Source organism: Sceloporus undulatus, chromosome 4, assembly GCF_019175285.1.
Source record: "Sceloporus undulatus isolate JIND9_A2432 ecotype Alabama chromosome 4, SceUnd_v1.1, whole genome shotgun sequence".
Classification (NCBI taxonomy): domain Eukaryota; kingdom Metazoa; phylum Chordata; class Lepidosauria; order Squamata; family Phrynosomatidae; genus Sceloporus; species Sceloporus undulatus.
Window position 1 is genome coordinate 74,212,052 of NC_056525.1, and position 20,589 is coordinate 74,232,640.

Sequence of the window (20,589 nt, forward strand, 5' to 3'; positions counted from 1 at the left end):
CTTTACCCACATTGCTACTCTGTTTTAGGGTATCAATACTGCAGGTAAGATTAAAACGATTAAGAATGTATTTCTTCTAGATCCAGTTAGTGCCAGGTGCATCTGTGATTGTGCGTATCGCTGATGGAAGATGGGATGGAGAATTCAGATATACATCAAGGGTATGTACACTAGATAAATTAAGCTAATGAAAGGATAGATAAGATTATGTATTCCTTCTGTGGACACAGGATGAGTAAACGAACTGCTTAAATTGAGAAAGTTAGAACAAATTAACACAATCCTATTGAGTTTGCCAGTTGGATATTTCATGGGCTTGTGTAAGGGCTCTTAAGCTCTCCTTACACAAACTTTCCCTTGAATGGCACGGCATCCTTATGACACAAAGGTGCAGCTCCGGCTTCCTACTAGTCTATGAATGCCTCAGCTCTTCCTGTAATCCCATACAGCTATGCTGGCAGAGCATCCACTCAATTAAGGTGATTTTGCTCATGTTTATCAGTCCATTGAAATTCTGGAAGAAACAGTAACCATATGCCAGGAATGCCCAAGCCAAACAAGTAAAGTTGTAAAATGGGATGATCACAGTGCTAGTTATACTTTTGTAGCAGACCATCACATTCTGTTCTATTTTACTGCTTTAGGACATTGACCAATCATTTCTACCAAAACAAGCACTAGGTCTGTACAGCAAGGATACCTCTGGAGTAAAAATTGCAGAAATAATGCTAAAAGAAACATCAGAAGATAAGGTAAGATATGTTGTCTTATTGATGGAATGCAACTATTTGCACAATGGGGACATGAAAAAAAAGTCCCCAGTGATATATCCCATTTATGATATACACCTGATCTGTAAATCTTAACAGCAAGAACTGACCATTCTGGTGAGTAGATCAGGTAGCATAAGATCCAGTTCAGAAAACCTTTCAGCTTAACATGTTGTTTTAAAGTCATTCAAGCTCCAAAATGCTGGTTAATTTCAGCCAATAAGGACAACCCCTTAACTGAAACATTACTTAGGTAATAGGAATACGATACCCTATACAGTACAGTCCGTCCTTGCCTTACGCGGGGGATCCGTTCCGGATCCCGCTGCATAAGGCGAATTCCGCCTATGCTCGAGCCCCATTGGAAACAATGGGGCTTGTGTGCGGGGGGGCGCACGCCCATTCCATTGAATGGGACACGCCGCCCCTTCCACCCTGTGTGCGCCCCGCGGCTTGAGCGCGTATGCTCAAGGCCACGTATGGCACACCCGCGTATGGCGCGCGCACTGTACAATTAGTTACAGCTTGACTACTGAATTGAAGCTAGCTGGCTGCCAATGACAGAGCAGTGGACCTCAGTCCAATATTTCTCACTCCACTGCCATAGACACAGTATCTACACAGCTGCCTTGAATCTCATTTCGGGAGAAAAGATCCCCAAGTATAAAAATAAACACCAGAATCAGAATCATAAATGCCATAGTACTTCCAATTTCTGTATATATTTGTGAAAGCAGTACAGTGAAGAAAACTGACTGGAAGAAAATGGCAAACCATCTCTTTGTCTGTAGAATGCTATACATGCTATGAAATCCATGGGGCTGCTATAGGTTGACAGGCAACTTGAAGGCACATACACAGTCCATGGTATCTGTGGAAAGCTACACATTTCAGATCAGTTGAATTTCTTCCTTAAAAATATAGCCTATAGCACCTAAGGCAAATGAGTCCTACAGCAAATCAAACCCTAAAAACCAAAATGACTACTCTGATGCTACCATACTTTGAACACATCATGGGATGACAGGAATTACAGCGCACCCGCGTTTTACGTGGGCACACCATACACGGCTTTCAGCATATGCTGAAAGCTGCGCTGGAAGAGCCTATCGTGCACCCTGCAATGGGGCTCCAGCACACACAGAATTCCCCTTACATGGAGGGATCCAGAAAAGACCCCCACATAAGGGGAGGATGCACTGTACTGGAAAAAATGATAATGCTTGGTAAAGTGGAAGGCAGTAGGAAAAGAGCAAGACATTATTTATTGATTGATCCTATGAAGGATTGATTCTATAATTGTGCAGAAGCAGAGCTGGGTAGGTGATGACCAGAGCCCTTGGAGTTTTCTCATTCACTATTAAGCTGAAGCTGAAATGATGGCAAACAACAAAACCCATCAAGAATCAGAAGTTACAACATGACTTGTGTATAAGCAGGGAAGAGCATGTAGGAAAGACAAAGCAAATGCTGTTTCAATGCAATTTTGGTGGAAGTACTTTAGAGCAGTACTACTGGAAGTCATGACTAGTGTCAGTCTACAAGCCAATGGCTGCCAGGCTCCAGAAAGTTTCCCAGGGAGAACAGCTGTAGGCAGTGGCCACAAAAATGAAATAAAAATAAAATGCCAGTCTTTGAACACAGGTTCAAAGTAAGTAGACATTGTGTTTTACATTCTGGTCAGTTCTATGTAGTGAGTAGACTTTTATGTAAGACTATGTACAGTACCTTACATCACTGCAATTCCTGATTTCTTTTCCTGTGAATGAGTGCTTGTATTATGCACGATTAAAGGAAAAAATAATTTTCTTTGCTTTATTAATGTTCCTGGTAATACAGTGGTGGTTGTTTTGGCCTACTCCATATCAACTAGCAAAACCATATAAGTTTCTTATATTGCTAAGTGTTCTATTTATGGTAAGATATAAAATTTTAAAAACCAAAATAAAATTGTAATTATTGTCTGCACAAACTCTGTGTAACATGCTAATTTTATGCCAATCCAAGTTACACATAATGCATTTTCTATTCTTAATGCTAAAAGGGTGCTATTATTGCATTTTCTGATTTCCCCCCAAAACAATATAATTTTTCCCCATTTTCCAATAGCTTCAGAATTTCCAGAAAATTTTACATAAAGACTCAGGGATGACACTGAAAACGTGAATCATATACCATTAAGGAAAAAAAACAACCCTAACTCTAATTAATTATGGTTTCAATAATTATATATTTATATTATAATTTGAAACCATGTTCTTTCTGGTGGTTAATCTTGGGGTTCAAATGTTAACATCTCTGGCAAAGTCCTTCTCAGTTGTTTCTAAGCCTGAAAGTATGTAGAACACAGTATCTACTGCCCTCTCAAGATTTCTGTAGCTCATGAACCTATATTAATAAGGGAATATATATTAATACGAAACATATTCATTGGCACATATTCTCACCTTGGTGAAAATGGGCGGAAAAGCTACATTTAAGTAAAGTATAAGCAAAGCATATACTGTACAAAGCTTTAAACCCAACACAAGATACTACATTCTAATAGAAAGCAATAGAGAAATCAGTCATTAAAGTTTACTGCAGGCTGTTTTAAAATAATCAGTTTTCTAATACTACCTATAAAATGGAACCAATTAATCTCATACCCACTCCTCCCACATTATTGAATTTCAGATCAATTCACTATGGAGGAGTTATACCAGGTACATATACCAAATATTCCTGGTTGTATTAGTAGAATGCAATTCATATCACACTGTTAACTAAAAACAGTATTCCTCTCCTCAGGAAGTATCAACTTACATTTTGTATTTTTTTTTTCTACATTATTTCAGACAAGGTTGCTGGCACTGGAAGAACTTTAAGCCAAAATCATCAGAGATCCACTGGTAATTATTCAACAGTACATCATGCCAGAAATGGACGTTGCCATTTCAAGAAACCACACAAAGACAACAATCACAAAAACCTGCAAGTATGCTTACCACAGCAATCAAGAATTTGGCCAGTGATATGAAAGTCTTCCACAAGATGCCAAAGTTATTTGCCAATTTCCCATGCCAGCCACTGGACTAGATTACCAAACAAGCCTTCGCTATGACCAGTTCTACCACACCTTCCAATACATTGAGTAAGCAGTCATTTCCTGATCTACTGTCCTAATAATTTACTGGATACAGCATTAACAATCATCTAGTGGTATTTCACTTCTTCTTTTATTTGTGTTTCTGTGGGTTACCTTTTCAATCAAAAGAATGTAATCATAAAGAATTGATGTGATAAAAGTTTTAAAAGGGCATTTCCTACTGTCTGGTTTCTGTCTCAAGAGTCCTATTCCCTATCCCAATGTCCTCCAGAACCAAGTGATTATACAGTAAACTTGCCTGCCACAAAGGGGAGAGCCATTTTGCATCCATCTGCAGGGCTGATTAAAGAGCAACATTATTATGAATTGTACAATACACGTCCACTGAAGCAGTTTCAGAATTTTGCTAGCATATTTGTCAAGGACTCAGACACTTTGTGAGCATTGCACCACCTATAATTGCATGGCTTCAAAACACCTGCTGCAGGTTTCCCAGCTTTCCAAGGTGGGTATCCTGCCAGAAGCCTTTTCAGTGGTGGTGGTGGCACCTCAACTATAGTGTTTTTCTGAGGAAGTCTTGCCCAACCCTTTTCTATCAATATTGCCATACTATAGTGCTGGGATTGGATTTTAATTGGAAGGCAGTCTTAAAAAACCTGTCCTGTTGTATTGCTGGTGCAGAGCTGACTAAAAGGCAAATAAAACATCTTTTAAATCAAATGATTTGAGACAATTGGTTTAAACATTACCGTAATTTTGCTGCATCTTATCAAAGACAGTGTTAAATGTTTGGTACAATCTTTATTGAATACAAAAAATTGCCAAAAGTGAAAAAAATACATTATATACAAAACCCACTGTCCTTGGGAGGAAGGAGTGTCAGATATTAAAGAATTATCATACAGCACTTTGAACTGTTTCAACTTGTGGTCTTCCCTCTTTCTGCAAAAAAAGAGAAAAAAAGAAATGTAGTTAAGCTTCTGTATTTTTCCTTCCCCAAGCCAGTTAATTCATGCAACAACTTAAGTACTGTTTAGCAGACGGGTCACTTAAAAACTTGGCATAGCTGCGTCATGACAGAAGCCGTTAACCAAATTATGCTTAAATTATATATTTTACGGCAATTCAGATTATAACACAACTTTTGTGTAACAGTACTTAATCAAGGTGGCTGTTTCAAAGCATTCTTAAGATGCATGCGCTGCTATCCACAAATATATACAAGCCTAGCAGCTAGCTTTCATCTTGGATTATATATAAACTATGACATGCATTCTGAGATGGGCAAATTTCCAACTTGAAGTAGTCTTGGAGAGAAGACTAGAAGGCAATTAACAGGCAGGAAAAGACATGCCCAGGGAAGGTAAAAGTGTACACAGACTCCTGACTCAACTGCCCACCTCCTCTTCCATTTTCTCTGCAATCTCATTTCCACTGGGGGCAGCATCACCACCACCATTGACAGCCGGCTCTGGTTTAGATTTCTTAGCTTCAATGTCTCCCTGTTGAGGTTCTTCCTCTGGTTTCCTCTGAAGACAAAATTGTTTACTCTTCACTAAGTACAATTTCAAATGTAAGTCTTTAAAAAGAGTATTTCGTGCATGGGCTGTTTTTCTATGCAAGTGCCAACTGAGCTATTTTCAACTGTTCTGGGGCAGAGGTTACAAGGTGTATTCTTTCTCTTTGGCTATCTTCAGCTGTTTGAAATATGTTCTGCTTCAACAGATTTAGCTATATTCAGCTGTGAAGATCAGAAACATGTCTGCCAAGACTGGATTCAAGCACTAGACAGGCAGCCTACAAATAGCTAAACATCGCTTAATTATATGGAAAGACTTGGTTAAGAGAATACTAGTGGATGGATTGCATAGCAATTCAGTATAATATCCAGATAAAATATTGTACACAAGGCCTATTTCACACTGGCTTCACTGTTTTAACAGATGCTCCATTTCCACTTGAAATAAGGGAACCCATCTCAGACTGGCAATGTTTGGCTGTGAAGTTCAATTGCTATGGACTTTATGTTATCTTTATATTCTAACCCTCCACTATAGGCAATGTTACAGGTCCTTAACACAGCCAAATGTTCAAGTGCCTGCAGAACCCACACAATTAAGCTGTGAAATTAAACCAGATTGAGTCAGGTGGGTGCTGCACGGCACAAAACCATCAAAAGCTACCAAAAGAAGCTAGATGGGTTCCCAGACTGATTGGCTCCCAGTGGAAAGGATCTTATGCAGGGATCTATAGAACTTGTAGAGGCAGGGTTATCTAAGCTTTTGATCAAGGGACTAATTACTGCTAACCAGAAACCAGTATATTTATTAGTTTGATGGGACACACATACCTTTTTCCTAACAAGGTGAGAAATGTCAGTAATACACTGAGATGCTCCATCAGCTGTTTGTCCCACTGGAATCTATTACAGAAAAAGGCAGAAATTGTTTTTGAAATACTACAGTACTGTGCCATTAAACCGCTAACACTTGGATGTCACTGATTGTTTTCACTTACTGTTGAAGCCAAACCACTTTCAGTCCCCTGTGAAAAGCTAGATGATGATCCACCAACCTGAGAACAAACAGATCCATAAGTCTAGAGGACACTATTGGAAGCCCATAAACAGAAAATCCCCAGAAGTAATTTGTGTCAAAGCAATAGCAGCATACTAGGCAGATGACAGACCTGCCCCACACACTGCCTCTATTCTGTGTTATGAACAGTTTTAAATAAAAAATATTTTAAATGAAGCAAATTACACAATTCTTTTTAAGCAGTTTACAAAGCAGCCATAAACAGCAAACAAAGAAGCTGGTTTTATGGTGTCCATTTGTCTATCTAAACATTTAGATCAATGAATCCCAAACAGGTGTTTTGGACTTTGGTTCCCAGAATCCCAGACCATTGGCCAATTTGGGAGCTGAAGTCCAAAATATCTGAAGGACCAGGATTTGGGAATCACTGATATAAATTGTTGACAGCAGAGTGACCCCAACACAGATATTGCAGGCTATCACCACAATCACATTTGACCTCCAAGCTATCTGGCAATCAATTTCCAAGCTTGGTCTTAAAGATCAATCTTCTATCAAAATCTGCTATTAAACTTGAGGTTTTATGGGTCATCTCAGATCAAGCGCTAAGCAATAAGCAACTGTGTAGCTGCCTCTAATAGTAACGATGTAAAAAAACAAGTATCCATAGTACCTCTATCTCCCATTTACACGCCACACAATGATTTGGCATTTTGCCATCTGTTTCTCTCCAATAACAGTTTCCCTGATTATTAGAGCAATACTAGAACTCACCAGAGTTGCTTTCAGTGCTAGTTCAGCCACTCTCGCACTCTTCTGAGATTCCTTCGAATCCTCTATCTTCTCTCTAATTTCTGGAAGTAGTTCCTTGAGTTCATCAATTTCTTTCTCATCTTCAATGGATCCTTCCCCCTTTGCTTTTAGACGCTCCGTCAACATTTCTAGAAAAGGTAAACATGTTAGCAGCCATCAGTCACCCCAGATCAAGCGAACCATGTGAACAACTGACACATCAGTTCTGATTTTTGCTTTAAGTTGTGCCTGCAGTATTAATAAAAATGCAGTTAGTGAATATCAAATGCTTTAAAATGTGTTCGATTCTTCCAAGTGAATTCATAAGTCTTCTTAACTCACAACAGAAGAGCCTTAGTTCTGAGGCTCAAATTCAGATATATAGATATATAGACAAGGGGTTAGTAGAAGATAAATCTGGATTAATTTTAAATCACTCAGTGATTGGTAGGGATTCCCACCCATGTAACAGCAGCAGCAACAAAAGAAATCCTCCACCTCACACTCCTGAAATGAAAGTGGATTTTTGTGCAGAAAGACTAAGCTCTAGTACTCAATACATGTTACTACACTGAAAATTACTGTCTATATATTTCTGCAGCAAGCTAGAGTATTTCTGAGTTCTACAAGTTGGTTACATTATTAAGGCAGCACTGACAATTTGAAGCACATAGCACAAAATGGAACGTTTAAACCAACCACAAAAGAACATGGAATTTTACCTACCCATTCTTTTATCAATGACATCCATTGATTTACTGAACTGCTGCACTGCTTCATCATACTGATTGTTGTAGTGATAGGCCAGCCCCAGATGGTAGTGAGTCTCTGCAAGCAAGCGGTCATGGGCCTCTAAGTATTTCTGCTGGAGATTCAGGCAAGAGTGAAACTCTTCTATAGCTTGCATGTAGTTTTCTGCACAAGACACCAGAAAAATACAGGACTTGTACCTGGAAACACACACTCCTCAGTAATTCCATCCTGCTTTACTAAAACCAAGGCCAAGTGCTAAGGCGGCATGGGGGATATTGCTAAGAATAAAGGATTAATAAACATAGGTTTTTTTATTTTATTTGCCTAACTAGGCCAGTGTCCTAACAGAATGAAAGAAACAGAAGTGTCATAGCCCCACCTTAGTGTCTATTCCACATGCAGATCAAACAGGACATAACAGAATACATCATCATGAATACAAATATGAAGATTAAGCATGCAATATGGAGATTTTGCTGCCAGGTGGCCAAAGCGCAGGCCAAGCATGCACCCCCCATTTCTAGAAAATTGCCCAATGGCCTCTAAAGTGTAATTGGCCATGGTGTTATTTTCAGGCAGAGTCTACTACACTGGTTTTATGTTACTGATGGGAGATTACTTCCACATCTGGATTACTTCGTTTTGAAAAAAATCTCCATCAGACTGAAACAAGTCCAGCCACTCCATGTCCAAAATTGGCCAATCAACCTCTTTAGAGATTTTTGGAGGGTCCAATGCCAATGGAAAGGTTGCATGAAATCACTTCTAAGTTGTCCATCCATGACATGAAAAGATTTGAGTCTGAATAACCACCCAAATGTCAATTAAAATATAATTAAGATAAAATGAAGAAAATACCAACAGTCTGGTATGCAATGAACGTGAAGGGCACTGTAATATTATGAGCAATTATAACATGTACTGTGCTGAAAATGCTATTCTGTTGCATGCCTCACCATCTTTAAGGTACTTACCAGATTCGATGCTAACTTCTCCTAGTTTGAGGTGAGCCTGAGCAGCATGGAGTTGAGCTTCTTTAGTGTCCTGCCTACATCAAGAAGGCAGAGTCAGCAGGTATTTTTTGCAATACTTTTATTTGGTAGTTAATGAGATCTTTGTTAAACCTCAAAGATGTACCTTTTGTATATTACTTTTGCCAACTCCAACATATCCCAGGCCAGTTCTAAGTTTCCAACTTCATCTTCTTCACTCTCCTGAAACAAAATTATTTGAAAGAATCAAGCCATGGGCTAGAAAGCACCAGTCTGTTTGTTTACTTTATACCCCTTTATCCTTGCATGGGACTCAAGGCAGATTACAAAAATACTAGTATAGGAAACAGCTAAAATAAAAATTAAATATCACAATTAAACAAGTTATCATACTAAAATGCCATTCAATTTTAAAGTGAAAAATTATTTTTAAAACACAGTAAAATTAAAAGCACTGCATGGACACCAAAAGAACGATCCTCTGCTACCAAATAGTTACTAAATGCCTGTTTAATACTAGCAAAGGGGGTTGGAGAGGGGACTGGTCTATTCTCCCGTGGAAGTGAAATGCACAGCCTAGAAGCAACCACTGAGATGGTGGAACTAGACTCCTTTCAGTGTTCATGCTATGTTCTACTAACCAAAAACAGTTTACATTGCACAATATTCCTTACTTTATTACAGTAACCCTTTCATAATTCTGAACACTCATTTAACATTTTCTTCACCTTGTCTTCAACTGTAGAGTCGTTTTCTTTATCTTCTTCGGCTCTGTCTTCCTCTTCCGATCCTTCTGTCTCTACAACAAGAGTTTCCTATTAATATATACCCAATTGAAAACTACATATATATAGACTTTACTTTGCTCTTCTATTTTGTTTAACTTTGCAAGTTCTTCTGCCACCATTACGTAGTAAGCAAACTACAGTCTTGTGTGGTTTGGCCTCTTTCTGTATTATTCACCTAAAGAGTGCAATATATATTAGTATTGAGATTCAAGAGTGAACTTTTTAAAGGATTCAAAGTTTAAGATACCACTTAGCTTTTAATTTTTATTTTTAAAAATGTTTTTCCCTATTGCGTTAAAACTTCATGGCATATCAGCAAGTGATTTTTGTGTGTATTGACTCTTCCAAGGCTTTTTCTAAACATTTTTTTTAATAGAGGTACAAGGGTACGAATCATTAGGGTAATGAATCCATGTAAGTAAACTCACAATTCTTTATCACTGATCCAAGTCCCAAATATCTTGGTGAATAATGGGATCATTCAGGAGAGCTACTCTAGAGTATTGGGAAAAGCTGTAGTGTACAGGAAAAAGTTATGTTGGTATATCATAGCACTATTTGCTGTTTCTTAGGAATATTGGTAAACTGTTATCTTGCCATCTAACGACTTGGTATCTAACAATTCTCTCGGGCTCAGGGAAAGGCAATGGCAAACCTCCTCTGAACAAATCTTGCCAAGAAAAAAACATAATTGGTTTGCCTTAGGGTCACCTTAAGTCAGAAACAACTTGAAGGCACACAGTAACAGACAATCCAATGGCTATAACCTCAAATTGTTTTTAATGTTCTAAAACAAGAACATGAAACAAAATCTAGATAAGAAATGAATCACACATTGAAATTAAGAAGGGACAAATCAGCCCTGCTACCTGGGATTTTACCCAGATATACCCTTTTAATAGATGTCAAATATTTATGTAAGATTAACAGTTTGTTTTCAGCCATTTCAAAATTTAGGATCTCCACTTGTAGATGCAGGTTTCAAAATGTTACGTGATAGTTAACAGCAAAGCAGAAGCAAGAGAAGCGAGACATGGAAGCTATGAAGCTTGTACCTGCGATAGTATCTAGTTGTAGGCCAGAAAGCAAAGCGAATATTAAGTACTATTTGTACTGAGGCATAAGCCAACAACCTAGTATTACTGTATTTGGTGGACCATGCTGTTCAGAGGAAAAATTCTCTGAGGAGAAATCAAGCTATATTTTAATGCATTGAGTTAATCTTCTAACACCAGAGCATGCAACAAACATCCATTCAGGGTTCTCTATCAACCAACCACCGTTTTCTGTATTTGGTGCACATGCTGACCACTGTCTCCCAAACAGTCAACAGTTTGTTATGCCTATCAAGTTAACTTTTCAGTTTAATCAATGAAGGTTGTAGTTCTTACAACTTCAAAACTATGCCCCTGCTGGATTCAAGAATAGTATATGGCAAAGAGAAATCTGAATGGATAATAGTTTTACTAAAAGTTAGCTTTCTATGTAATCCACCCACAATTATCTTCTGTTCATGTTACCTTCACCCTCTCTCATCTCGTCATCCTTTTCTTCTTTCTTTTCTACCTTAGCAGCAACTTCAACTTTCTCTTCAACTTGTATTTCATGACATTCATCAGTGGTCCCTGCAGGAGTAATTTCTTCACTTGGAGCTGAAGACAATATATCTTTTGAAGCCAAGGGTTCTTTCAGGTCTTCTTCCTCTTTTACATCCACCACCTGTTCTGTAGTCTCCATTTTCTCTGTATTCTCATCAACAGCTCTAGTTGGATGTTCTTCTTTCTCTACCTCACATTCTGCTTTTTCAACAACTATCACTTCTTTTCCTTCTACTGCCTCACCTGAAACTTTCATTAACTCCTCTACTTCTGAATTATTTTCTAGTCCACCTGCCTGCTTTTCAGCAGCCACGGTTACCAACTCTTCTGCCTCTTTTTCTCTCTTCTCTAGAACTGCTTTCTCTTCCTCTTCTGGAGCCACTTGTTTTTCTATAGCATCTTCTCCAGTTGCATCTGTGTCTTTTACTACTGACTTTCCCCCCCCAATTGTCATTTCTACAGTCATTGTTCCCTTTACAGTGGTATCTTCCACAGCCTCTTTGACCATCTCTGGCTCTTCTTTGTCACTTGCCCTTTCTTCCACCGCTGGCTTCTCATCTGTGGCTTTATCATCTTTTATTGGCTCCTCAGGAGATACTCCACTGCCTCTCTCCTTTTCTTGCACAACTGCCTCAACCTTCTTTTCTGCTTTCTCCTGTTCTTCCTTTTTCTCCTCAACAATGTTCCGTTCTGCATCCACAACTGGCTCATTTATTGTTTCTTCCATTTCTACATCCTTGTTTCCCACTTGCATCTCCACTTCAGTCTTTACCATAGACTCTTCAACAGTTCTTCTGGATTCATCCTTTTCCCCCATGGCATTATATACCTGCTCTCTTAATTCCTCCCTTTCTTCTTCTACAGGTTTAAGGAAGATCAAGCACAAACAAACTTTCGAATTTAGTGATAAGCATTCATGATCTTCACATCCCACCCTCAGTCCCTATTATTGCCTTGCCGCCAACTTACAGTACACCTTTTAGACATTTAACCTGACAACAAGTGCCTTGCTATAACACTCAGGGCTTGCATGAAGTTGTGCTTAAGCAATGGGCTGTATGCCAGCAAGAGTTACAGCCAAGCAAGAGATGCCAAGCTTTGCCTAAATGAGACATCACACTGCATCACAGAGCAAACTACTGTATAGCAGACTGAGCATGGTAAAAGGCATCTGAGATGACAGACTATCCATTCCCTTAAGTGATATGATCTATTGTGACAACACAATCTACACAGCATCAAGTCTTAGGTAGCTGTATTACATGCTACTGCACTGTAATCATCTTGGGCCATACTGTGCTAAACTATATTGCAGCACCCTTATACGTTCTGTTCATTTTATTTACAGAACATCTATCCCATAAAGTTGAGGGTTACACGGAGCCGATTGTTTCTAAAACAATTAAGGACACAATTTATTTTTCCTCCATAAATAGAGGTTATGGTGATGCTTAGAGGACCAAGTTCTCAAACAATACTTCAATCAAAGGGTCTGCGGAAGCAAGAAATTTGCCACGGAATTGTGAAGTTGCTTACTTGGCTTAATCAAATTTTAAGTTAAATTCTTAGTTAATTTTAATCTAAAAGACTTTATTGGATCTTTTAAATCTTGGCTCCAAGAACAGTTACCTAGGACAATAAAACGACTCAGACCCAATATTCAGAACACAGCTTGGCATCTCTACACTATTTTAAGGCAGCTTTACATACCATCTATGTTATCAGTGCTTTCTACCATTGCATCTTCTGTTTTTTCTTCCTCTTCTTCTACCTGAACTCCTTCCAGAGCATTTCCCAACACCCCATTTTCCATTCTAGAAGAGAACAGAAAAGATTGTCTCACTCCAGTGGCTCAAGAATGTGGATGTGTTGAACTCTACATAGAGCAATTTAAAGAAATACAAGGATACAGAATTGGGAGCATACTTATCAAATTTGCAGATGACACCAATACTCCAGAGGACAGGATCAACATTCAAAATGATCTGAATAGACTAGAAAGCTGGGCCAAAGCTAACAAAATGAAATTCAACACGGAGAAATGTAAGGTACTGCACTTAGGGCAGAAAAATGAAATGCACAGATATAGGATAGGGGAAACCTGGCTGAATGAAACTACATGTGAAAGGGATCTGGGAGTCCAAGTAGACCACAAGTTGAACATGAGTCAACAGTGCGATGCGGCAGCTAAAAAGGCCAATGCAATTTTAGGCTGCATCAATAAAAGTATAGTGTCTAGATCAAGAGAAGTAATAGTGCCACTCTATTCTGCTCTGGTCAGGCCCCACCTGGAATATTGTGTCCAGTTCTGGGCACCACAATTCTAAAAGGACATTGAGAAACTGGAGCGTGTCCAAAGGAGGGCGACTAAAATGGTGAAAGGTCTGGAAACCATGCCCTATGAGGAACGACTTAGGGAGCTGGGGATGTTTAGCCTGGAGAAAAGAAGGCTAAGAGGTGATATGAAAACCCTGTTTAAATATTTGAAAGGATGTCATATTAAGGAGGGAGCAAGCTTGTTTTCTGCTGCTCTAGAGAACAGGACCCGGAACAATGGATGCAAGCTACAGGAAGAGAGATTCCACCTCAACATTAGGAAGAACTTCCTGACAGTAAGGGCTGTTCGACAGTGGAACACATTCCCTCGGAGTGTAGTGGAGTCTCCTTCCTTGGAGGTCTTTAAGCAGAGGCTAGATGGCCATCTGCTGGGGATGCTTTGATTTGGATTTCCTGCATGGCAGGGGGTTGGACTGGATGGCCCTTGCGGTCTCTTCCAACTCTATGATTCTATGATACTTAGGACATTTATTTCAGTTTAACAATTTTACATTGGAATCAAAATATACAGTTTATGGCGGGGTGAGAAGTAAGTACCTCTGGGGAGGTATAATGCCAGATTTAACACTTCCAGAAATTGTGACCTAACTAAGAAACTTAAACTACCAGCCCACTTCATAAACAATATTCAAGGCTGTACCATCAACAGAAAACCAAGTTCGACTCCACATTAGAAAACCAAGTGTCATTCATTACAGAGGATCTGATAAGTTGACCTCTCATGTTCACTTGGCAAGGGAGGAACCTGATTCTGGTAAACAAAATTATACTAAACCTTCCTGGAACTAGAGAAGAGAGGAGATGAGCCTCACTCTTGCTTAGCCTGATCTCAGAGGGAGAGAAGGAGCAGGCATAACTCCACCAGGCCTAGCCCAAAGAAAGAATAAGGGCCCTCCCTCCATTCTATCTGCCATGGCCTCAGAGGGGGAGAAGAACCACTGGACTTGATACCCTTCTCCACTGCCATTCCCTTCTTTCTCTTTCTGTGTCTTGTCTCTTTAGATTGTAAACCTGAGGGCAGGAAATTACAATCTTGTAAGCTGCTCTGACATTTCTAAAGAGCAGGGCACAAATACAAATAAATAATAAAAGTGAAATAAAAAAACCCAAATTCATCAGCTGCTTAGTTTCCTCTCTCCAGATGAGCTGGGTATAAATACAGAGGAATAATAAGCAATTCCACATTTCTGTCTGGCCAACCATTATAATAAATCTACATTGGGTGCAGGTGCTGTCGGAAAGACCTTAAAGCTTCTCTGCTAAAATTAAAAGTAACTAGGCAGTACTCATTTACACAAATGTGAAAATAAATTTTAATATTAAAAATTCTACATCATATTCAAATGACTGGACATATTCAATAGTAAACTACAGCTGGCCCTCCACATTTGTGACTTTGATTATTAGCAGTTTTGATTAATATGTTCTCTCTAAGAATTTCTAAGTCCACCAGCACAATTCTGCTGGCAGCTGACCATAGAGCTGTGCTGGAGAACCTAGAGGTCCCTAGGGAAAACATTATAGGTATTTGTAGATCCTCCAGCATGATTCTGGCAGATGTTGACCACAAAGTTGCACTGGAGGACCTGGAGATTTCTAGAGGCATTGTGTTGGGTAAAAAGAATGGTGTTTTTTATTTGTGGGTTTTCCACATTCACAGGGGTCCTTCACCCCTAACCCCAGCAAATGTGGAGGGACCACTGTACTCACTTAACTATTTTTAAAAAGCATTATACCAATACACAGGTAATTAAGCCTGACAACTCCAACATCATAACTTATTAATATTAAGTATCTTACAAATGCCAACATTTGATTTCAGCAAAATATTTGATAAGGTGCCCCATAATGTTCTGATTAACAAACTGATTAAATGTGCAATAAATGGAAACAATGTCAGATGGATCCATAACTGGAAAACTGCTCAAAGAGTTGTCATCAATAGTTACCCTCTACATTAGGTCTCAAGTGGAGAGCCTCAGGGTCCTAATTCTTGAGCCATTAGTCTTCAACATTTTTATCAGTGACTTAAGTAACAGGGTGGAGAAAATCTTTATGAAGTTTGCAAATACCATAAAACTGGGAAGGGTGGCAAAACACATTTAGAGATTGGGACAGAATTCAAAATAATCTAAACTAGAAAATTGGGCAGAAATTAATAACACATAATTAAACAGAAACGAATTCACAATTCTACATTTAGGCCACAAAAACCAAATACAAAGGGATTTGGGGCGGGGGGGGGGGGTACATGGCTCAACAGTACATGAGAAAAATACTGGGATTATTACTGATCGTAAGTTGAATATGAGCCAGCAGTGTGATCCTACAGCAAAAAAAGGCAAATGCTATTTTAGCCTTCATTAGTAGAAACAGTTTCCAAGCCAAGGGAAGCAATATTTCTTTTATATTCTGAGGTGGCTAGGCCTCATCTGAAGTAGTGCATCCAATTCTGGCTGCCTCATTTTAAAAAGGATATAGACAGGTTGGAGCAGGTTCAGAGAAGGGTAATGATGATGATAAGAGGTATGGAGGGCAAAACATATGAGGAAAGGTTGAAGGAGCTGAGCATGAGAAGACTGGGGGATGACATGACTGCACTCATTAAATATCTCAAGGGCTGTTGTAGACAGGAAGGCAGGCCTGTTCTCTGCTGCCTCACAGGGTAGGACCAGGTCTAATGGATTCAAGTTACAGGATAGTAGATTTCAATGAGAAGGAACTTGACAGTAAGAGCAGTTTGACAATGGAATCAATTGCCTGGAAGTGTGGAGGTCTCTTCCTCTGGACATTTTCAAAAAGATATTGAAAAAAACATACTGGGGACTACTAAATGTTCCCTTCCAACTCTATGATTCTGCTAAAAACACTGCCACATTCCATCCTATTTAACTTTAACACAATTCTCAGTTTAGTTTTGTTTTTCCACTTCAGTCCTCTTTAACTTCATTGCCTAAAATTCAACTGTGTTTATACCTACCAACTGAAAGATTATCAAAAAATCATGCGGACTGTAGTACACAAAGGTTTGCATCATGCTTGACTCACCTTTAAAATACCACAACAGTTTATCATGTTAACTAATAATGCATCACTTGTCTGCCCATATCTTGGAGAACTTCAAGATGCACTGTTCGAACTGTTATGCTGCTCAGCAGCAGGACACATCAACTTACCTTGCCAATTCTAGAAGAGATTTCCCATAGAAAAAGAAAGCTTCAGCACACTCATCTGCCGTTTCACCATATTTCTTACCCCTAAAAGAAAGTTACAGATGAGGGTCCCATACCTTTCTAGAATTATTCTGGTTAACTTCTGCTAAACCCATTAACATTCAGACTCATGCAACCATGAAACTGACTGTGATAGTATATCTATGTTCAAGCATACTGCCATGCAAATCAATGGGTTAAGCAGTACAGTAAGGCCTCGGTATCCACTGGGGTTTGGTTCCCCTGCGGATATCAAAATCCATGGATGCTCAAGTCCCATTATACAATGGCATAGTAAAATTATAAAAAACTGAAAAATCAAAGGTTTGCTTTTTGGAATGTATGTATTTTTAAAATATCTTCAAGCTGTGGATGGTTTATTCCTTGGATAAAGAATCTGTGGATATGGAAGGCTGACTGTATACTGAAATGACATCCAGAAGCTCTAAAGGGCAGGGATTTAATAGCAACTTTGGCTTCTAACTTAAGCCAGGCACCTCTAACCAGACTTGACTGCATATAGTTATCAGGAAAAAGCTAAGATACAAAATATAATAATAATAATAATAATAATAATAATAATAATAATAATAATAATAGTTTATTTATATACCGCCCTTCCAGAGATCAGGGCAGTGCACATCAGAAAGCAATACAATACAATAAAATCACAGTAAAACCAATACAATAAAACAGCACTTGCCAGCTTACAATGCTGACGACGGGGGGGGGGGGGGGGAGGCCGGGAGGTGTTCAGGGGAAGGCTTGCTCGAATAAAAATGTCTTCAACCCCTTCTTAAATTGGGCAAGGGAGGCGATCGTGCGGAGTTCAGAGGGCAGCGAGTTCCAGAGGTTGGGGGCCGAGATGGTAAAGGCCCTCCTAGAGGCGGAAACTAATCTGGCCTCTGGAACTCTTAGCAGTTGCTGCCCAGATGATCTGAGTGTGCGGGGCGGATTGTATGAAGAGAGGCGGTCCTCTAGATACCCTGGGCCCAAGCCATTTAGGGGCTTTACAGGTGATAACCAACACCTGTTATTGCGCCTGGAAGTGAATAGGCAGCCAGTGAAGGTCTTTTAACACTGGTGTATGTGACTGGCCCTGGATGTACCAGTGACCAGTCGGGCTGCCATATTCTGCACTAATTGCAGCTTCCGGGTATGGTACAAGGGTTGCCCCATGTAGAGCGCGCTTGCAGAAGTCCAAACGAGAGGTTACCAGAGCGTTGTACTACAGTTTCAAGGTCCCTCGCCCAGGTAGGGACGCAGCTGGCGATCAGCCGAAGTTGATGACAGGTACTCCTGACCATCGCATCCACCTGAGATGAAGGTGGAGCGACGAGTCAAGGAGCACCCGAGACTGCGTAAGGAGTCCTTCACGGGGAGCGTGATCCCGTTCAGGACAGGTGAATTACTGCCATCCCTGGACCGGAGAACCTATCAGAGTACTTCCGTTTTCTCCGGATTCAGGCTGAGTCTGTTTTCCCTCATTCAACCCATTACCGACTCCAGACAGGCCACGAGAGGAGAGGTGCCATCCCGGTCACTGCATCAGTCGGAGACATAGAGAAGACTATTTGGGTGTCATATGAATTACCCTTTGCTTAAGGGGTGAATTAAATACGACTGATAGTGAAGGAAAGAAACCACTGTTCTCCAGTACACACACAGAACATCCTGTCAACCTCCCTGCCTCCTTTTACCATCAAAATCTCAAATAGGGGCTTATCTTTGATGAGCTGCAATACAAATATCAATTTAGGACACATCCTGCAACAGAAACCAAGAACTAATTGTTATTCTGGTATGTAAAGACATTCAGACATAGTTATGGTCACCTTAGAATTCTGCGCCAATAACTACCCATATACTAGACCAGAATTTCCCTGCATCTTCTTGAGGCTCTAAATGCTACACCTGGGGTAGGCAATTGTACTAGCAGAGGGTGATAGAGGAGTTGCAGTCCAAAATGTGAAGGGCACCATGTTATCTAACCTGGAATGCTGGTCCCTATGGGAGTTAACAGAAGGGTACATGTTACTTACAGCAAGCTAGCAGCTTCCTGGAATGCATTAACAGCAGCTGGAATATCTCCCATTACCAGGTTTTTCTGCCCCAAGCCGAGCAGTTTCTGGCTTCTCCATCCACATCCATACGGTAGACACAAAAGCAGTTTGTTAAGCACACCATTCTGGCCATTTTGAGTGCTAATTTGAGGGGAACAGGCAAGTTAACCAATCCACCATTCAGGCCAGTTTACTGCCATTAGCCAGCACCACTATCAATGGTCAGCATCTATTCTTGTGTATTCCTAACAAACTGAATCAGTGTTTTTCACCAACAAAAAAATGACTGCTGGTTTTGTTAATTAAGTCTGTCACACCACTTATTTCCAATACATGTACTATTACTGTACTATGTTTGTCCAACTGCATCTTACCTCTCAATTTTGTCAGCAGAGGTAGATGGGAGCAGCAGATTCTTCTGCCATTCTGAACTGAAGAAGTGAATAGAACAGCAATACCAATCTACCATATAGCAGTTAGTTTCATAGCTGTAAGCACTATAGCACTCATGAGTAAAATGCATTATACTCTGTTAGTAAATTGCTAATTATTACATGTATAATACTAATCACATTTCCTCTCATATGGAGCCATAAAATGTCAGTGTGCACTACATGAGACACATTGTGCTGTCAGATTTGTAATACAAAATAGGAATTTCAGCATTGCTGAAAGGAACTTTAATGTCTGTAACTTTTAGTTTCCACAAATGCCAGTACAGTGTACCCCGGATACGAAATCACCGCCTTACGAAATTTCCGGGTTACGAAAAAAAATCCATTAGAAAAAACTGTTTCGGGTTACGTTTTTTTTTTCGGGTTACGAAAAAAAAATGGTGCTTTTCGGCGCTTTTTCACATGGAATCGCGGCTTCCAGTGCTAGCGCCTATGGCAATTTCGGCTTGCGAAAGATTTCGGGTTACGAAGGGCTCCGCGGAACGGATTACTTTCGTAACCCGGGGTACCTCTGTAGTCAGAACTGTTTTTGAAATGCAGCCTGCCATTTCTGCCAGTCTGAAAATGAGGTGAATCCAAGTGTCTACTAGGTCACTGCAATCCCCTGACTACAATAATTCCCACCAAGGAAATATTCCACTCACACGATTACTACAAAGAGAAACCATGCCATACTATCCACAACTCCTGGCATACACTAAATAAAGGGAACAGTGTTTAGTATCACATTGCCTTGATCCTATAGAAGCACTATAAATACATGTCAAATCTATAAATAATTCATAGCTTCAACTACTAACACATCATTTGGTATAACAGAGAGTGCTGTAACAACAATGCTCAGCAGTGCAGATAACAAGAGTTGCCTCTGGGACAGCTACTTCTTTGTCTAAAACTGGAGATCTCAGCCTTCAAGAAAAAATATGGGTACACAGATTTTGAGCTTTTATCTGTTGAGCTATATTTCCAAACCACCAGCTTTATTTAATAGGGCAGGAAGCTTTGAGTGTATACGGCAGTTGGAGCTTCTTATGCACCACATATACACACACACACATTGCACTTGTTGACTTGTAGCAACCCCATGCATTCGTAGGGTTTTCTTAGGCAAGGAATACTGTACTCAGAGGGGTTTTTGCCAATTCCTTCCTCTGTGGAAGAGCCTAATGCCCCTGGCATTTGCTGGCACTCTCCCTACAACTAA

At 39.8% G+C, this 20,589-nt stretch overlaps 2 protein-coding genes across 3 annotated transcripts in view; one reads left to right on the plus strand and one right to left on the minus strand.

The window, feature by feature from the left end:
- LOC121928979 overlaps positions 1 to 4,472 on the plus strand; it is a 33,879-nt gene extending 29,407 nt beyond the window's left edge. The window contains exons 21-23 of the mRNA XM_042464304.1: positions 81 to 161; positions 645 to 752; positions 3,608 to 4,472. Of these exons, the coding sequence (XP_042320238.1) occupies positions 81 to 161; positions 645 to 752; positions 3,608 to 3,637 (219 nt within the window). The 3' untranslated portion in view covers positions 3,638 to 4,472. The remainder of the gene's footprint in view (positions 1 to 80; positions 162 to 644; positions 753 to 3,607) is intronic.
- A 167-nt stretch (positions 4,473 to 4,639) lies between these two features.
- LOC121928365 (nuclear autoantigenic sperm protein) lies at positions 4,640 to 19,020 on the minus strand. 2 transcript variants are annotated; one of them, XM_042462956.1, is made up of 13 exons: positions 18,910 to 19,020; positions 16,832 to 16,912; positions 13,029 to 13,132; positions 11,241 to 12,176; positions 9,661 to 9,731; positions 9,078 to 9,154; positions 8,915 to 8,988; positions 7,914 to 8,102; positions 7,170 to 7,336; positions 6,376 to 6,432; positions 6,209 to 6,280; positions 5,259 to 5,387; positions 4,640 to 4,800 (listed from the first exon to the last, which is right to left on the minus strand). In XM_042462956.1, exons 1-13 carry the CDS (start codon positions 18,960 to 18,962, stop codon positions 4,756 to 4,758), a joined length of 2,055 nt encoding a protein of 684 aa, XP_042318890.1. In that variant the 5' UTR covers positions 18,963 to 19,020; the 3' UTR covers positions 4,640 to 4,755. The 2 variants fall into 2 exon arrangements, with proteins under 2 accessions (XP_042318890.1, XP_042318891.1); XM_042462957.1 differs by lacking the exon at positions 5,259 to 5,387.
- Positions 19,021 to 20,589: the final 1,569 nt, after the last annotated feature.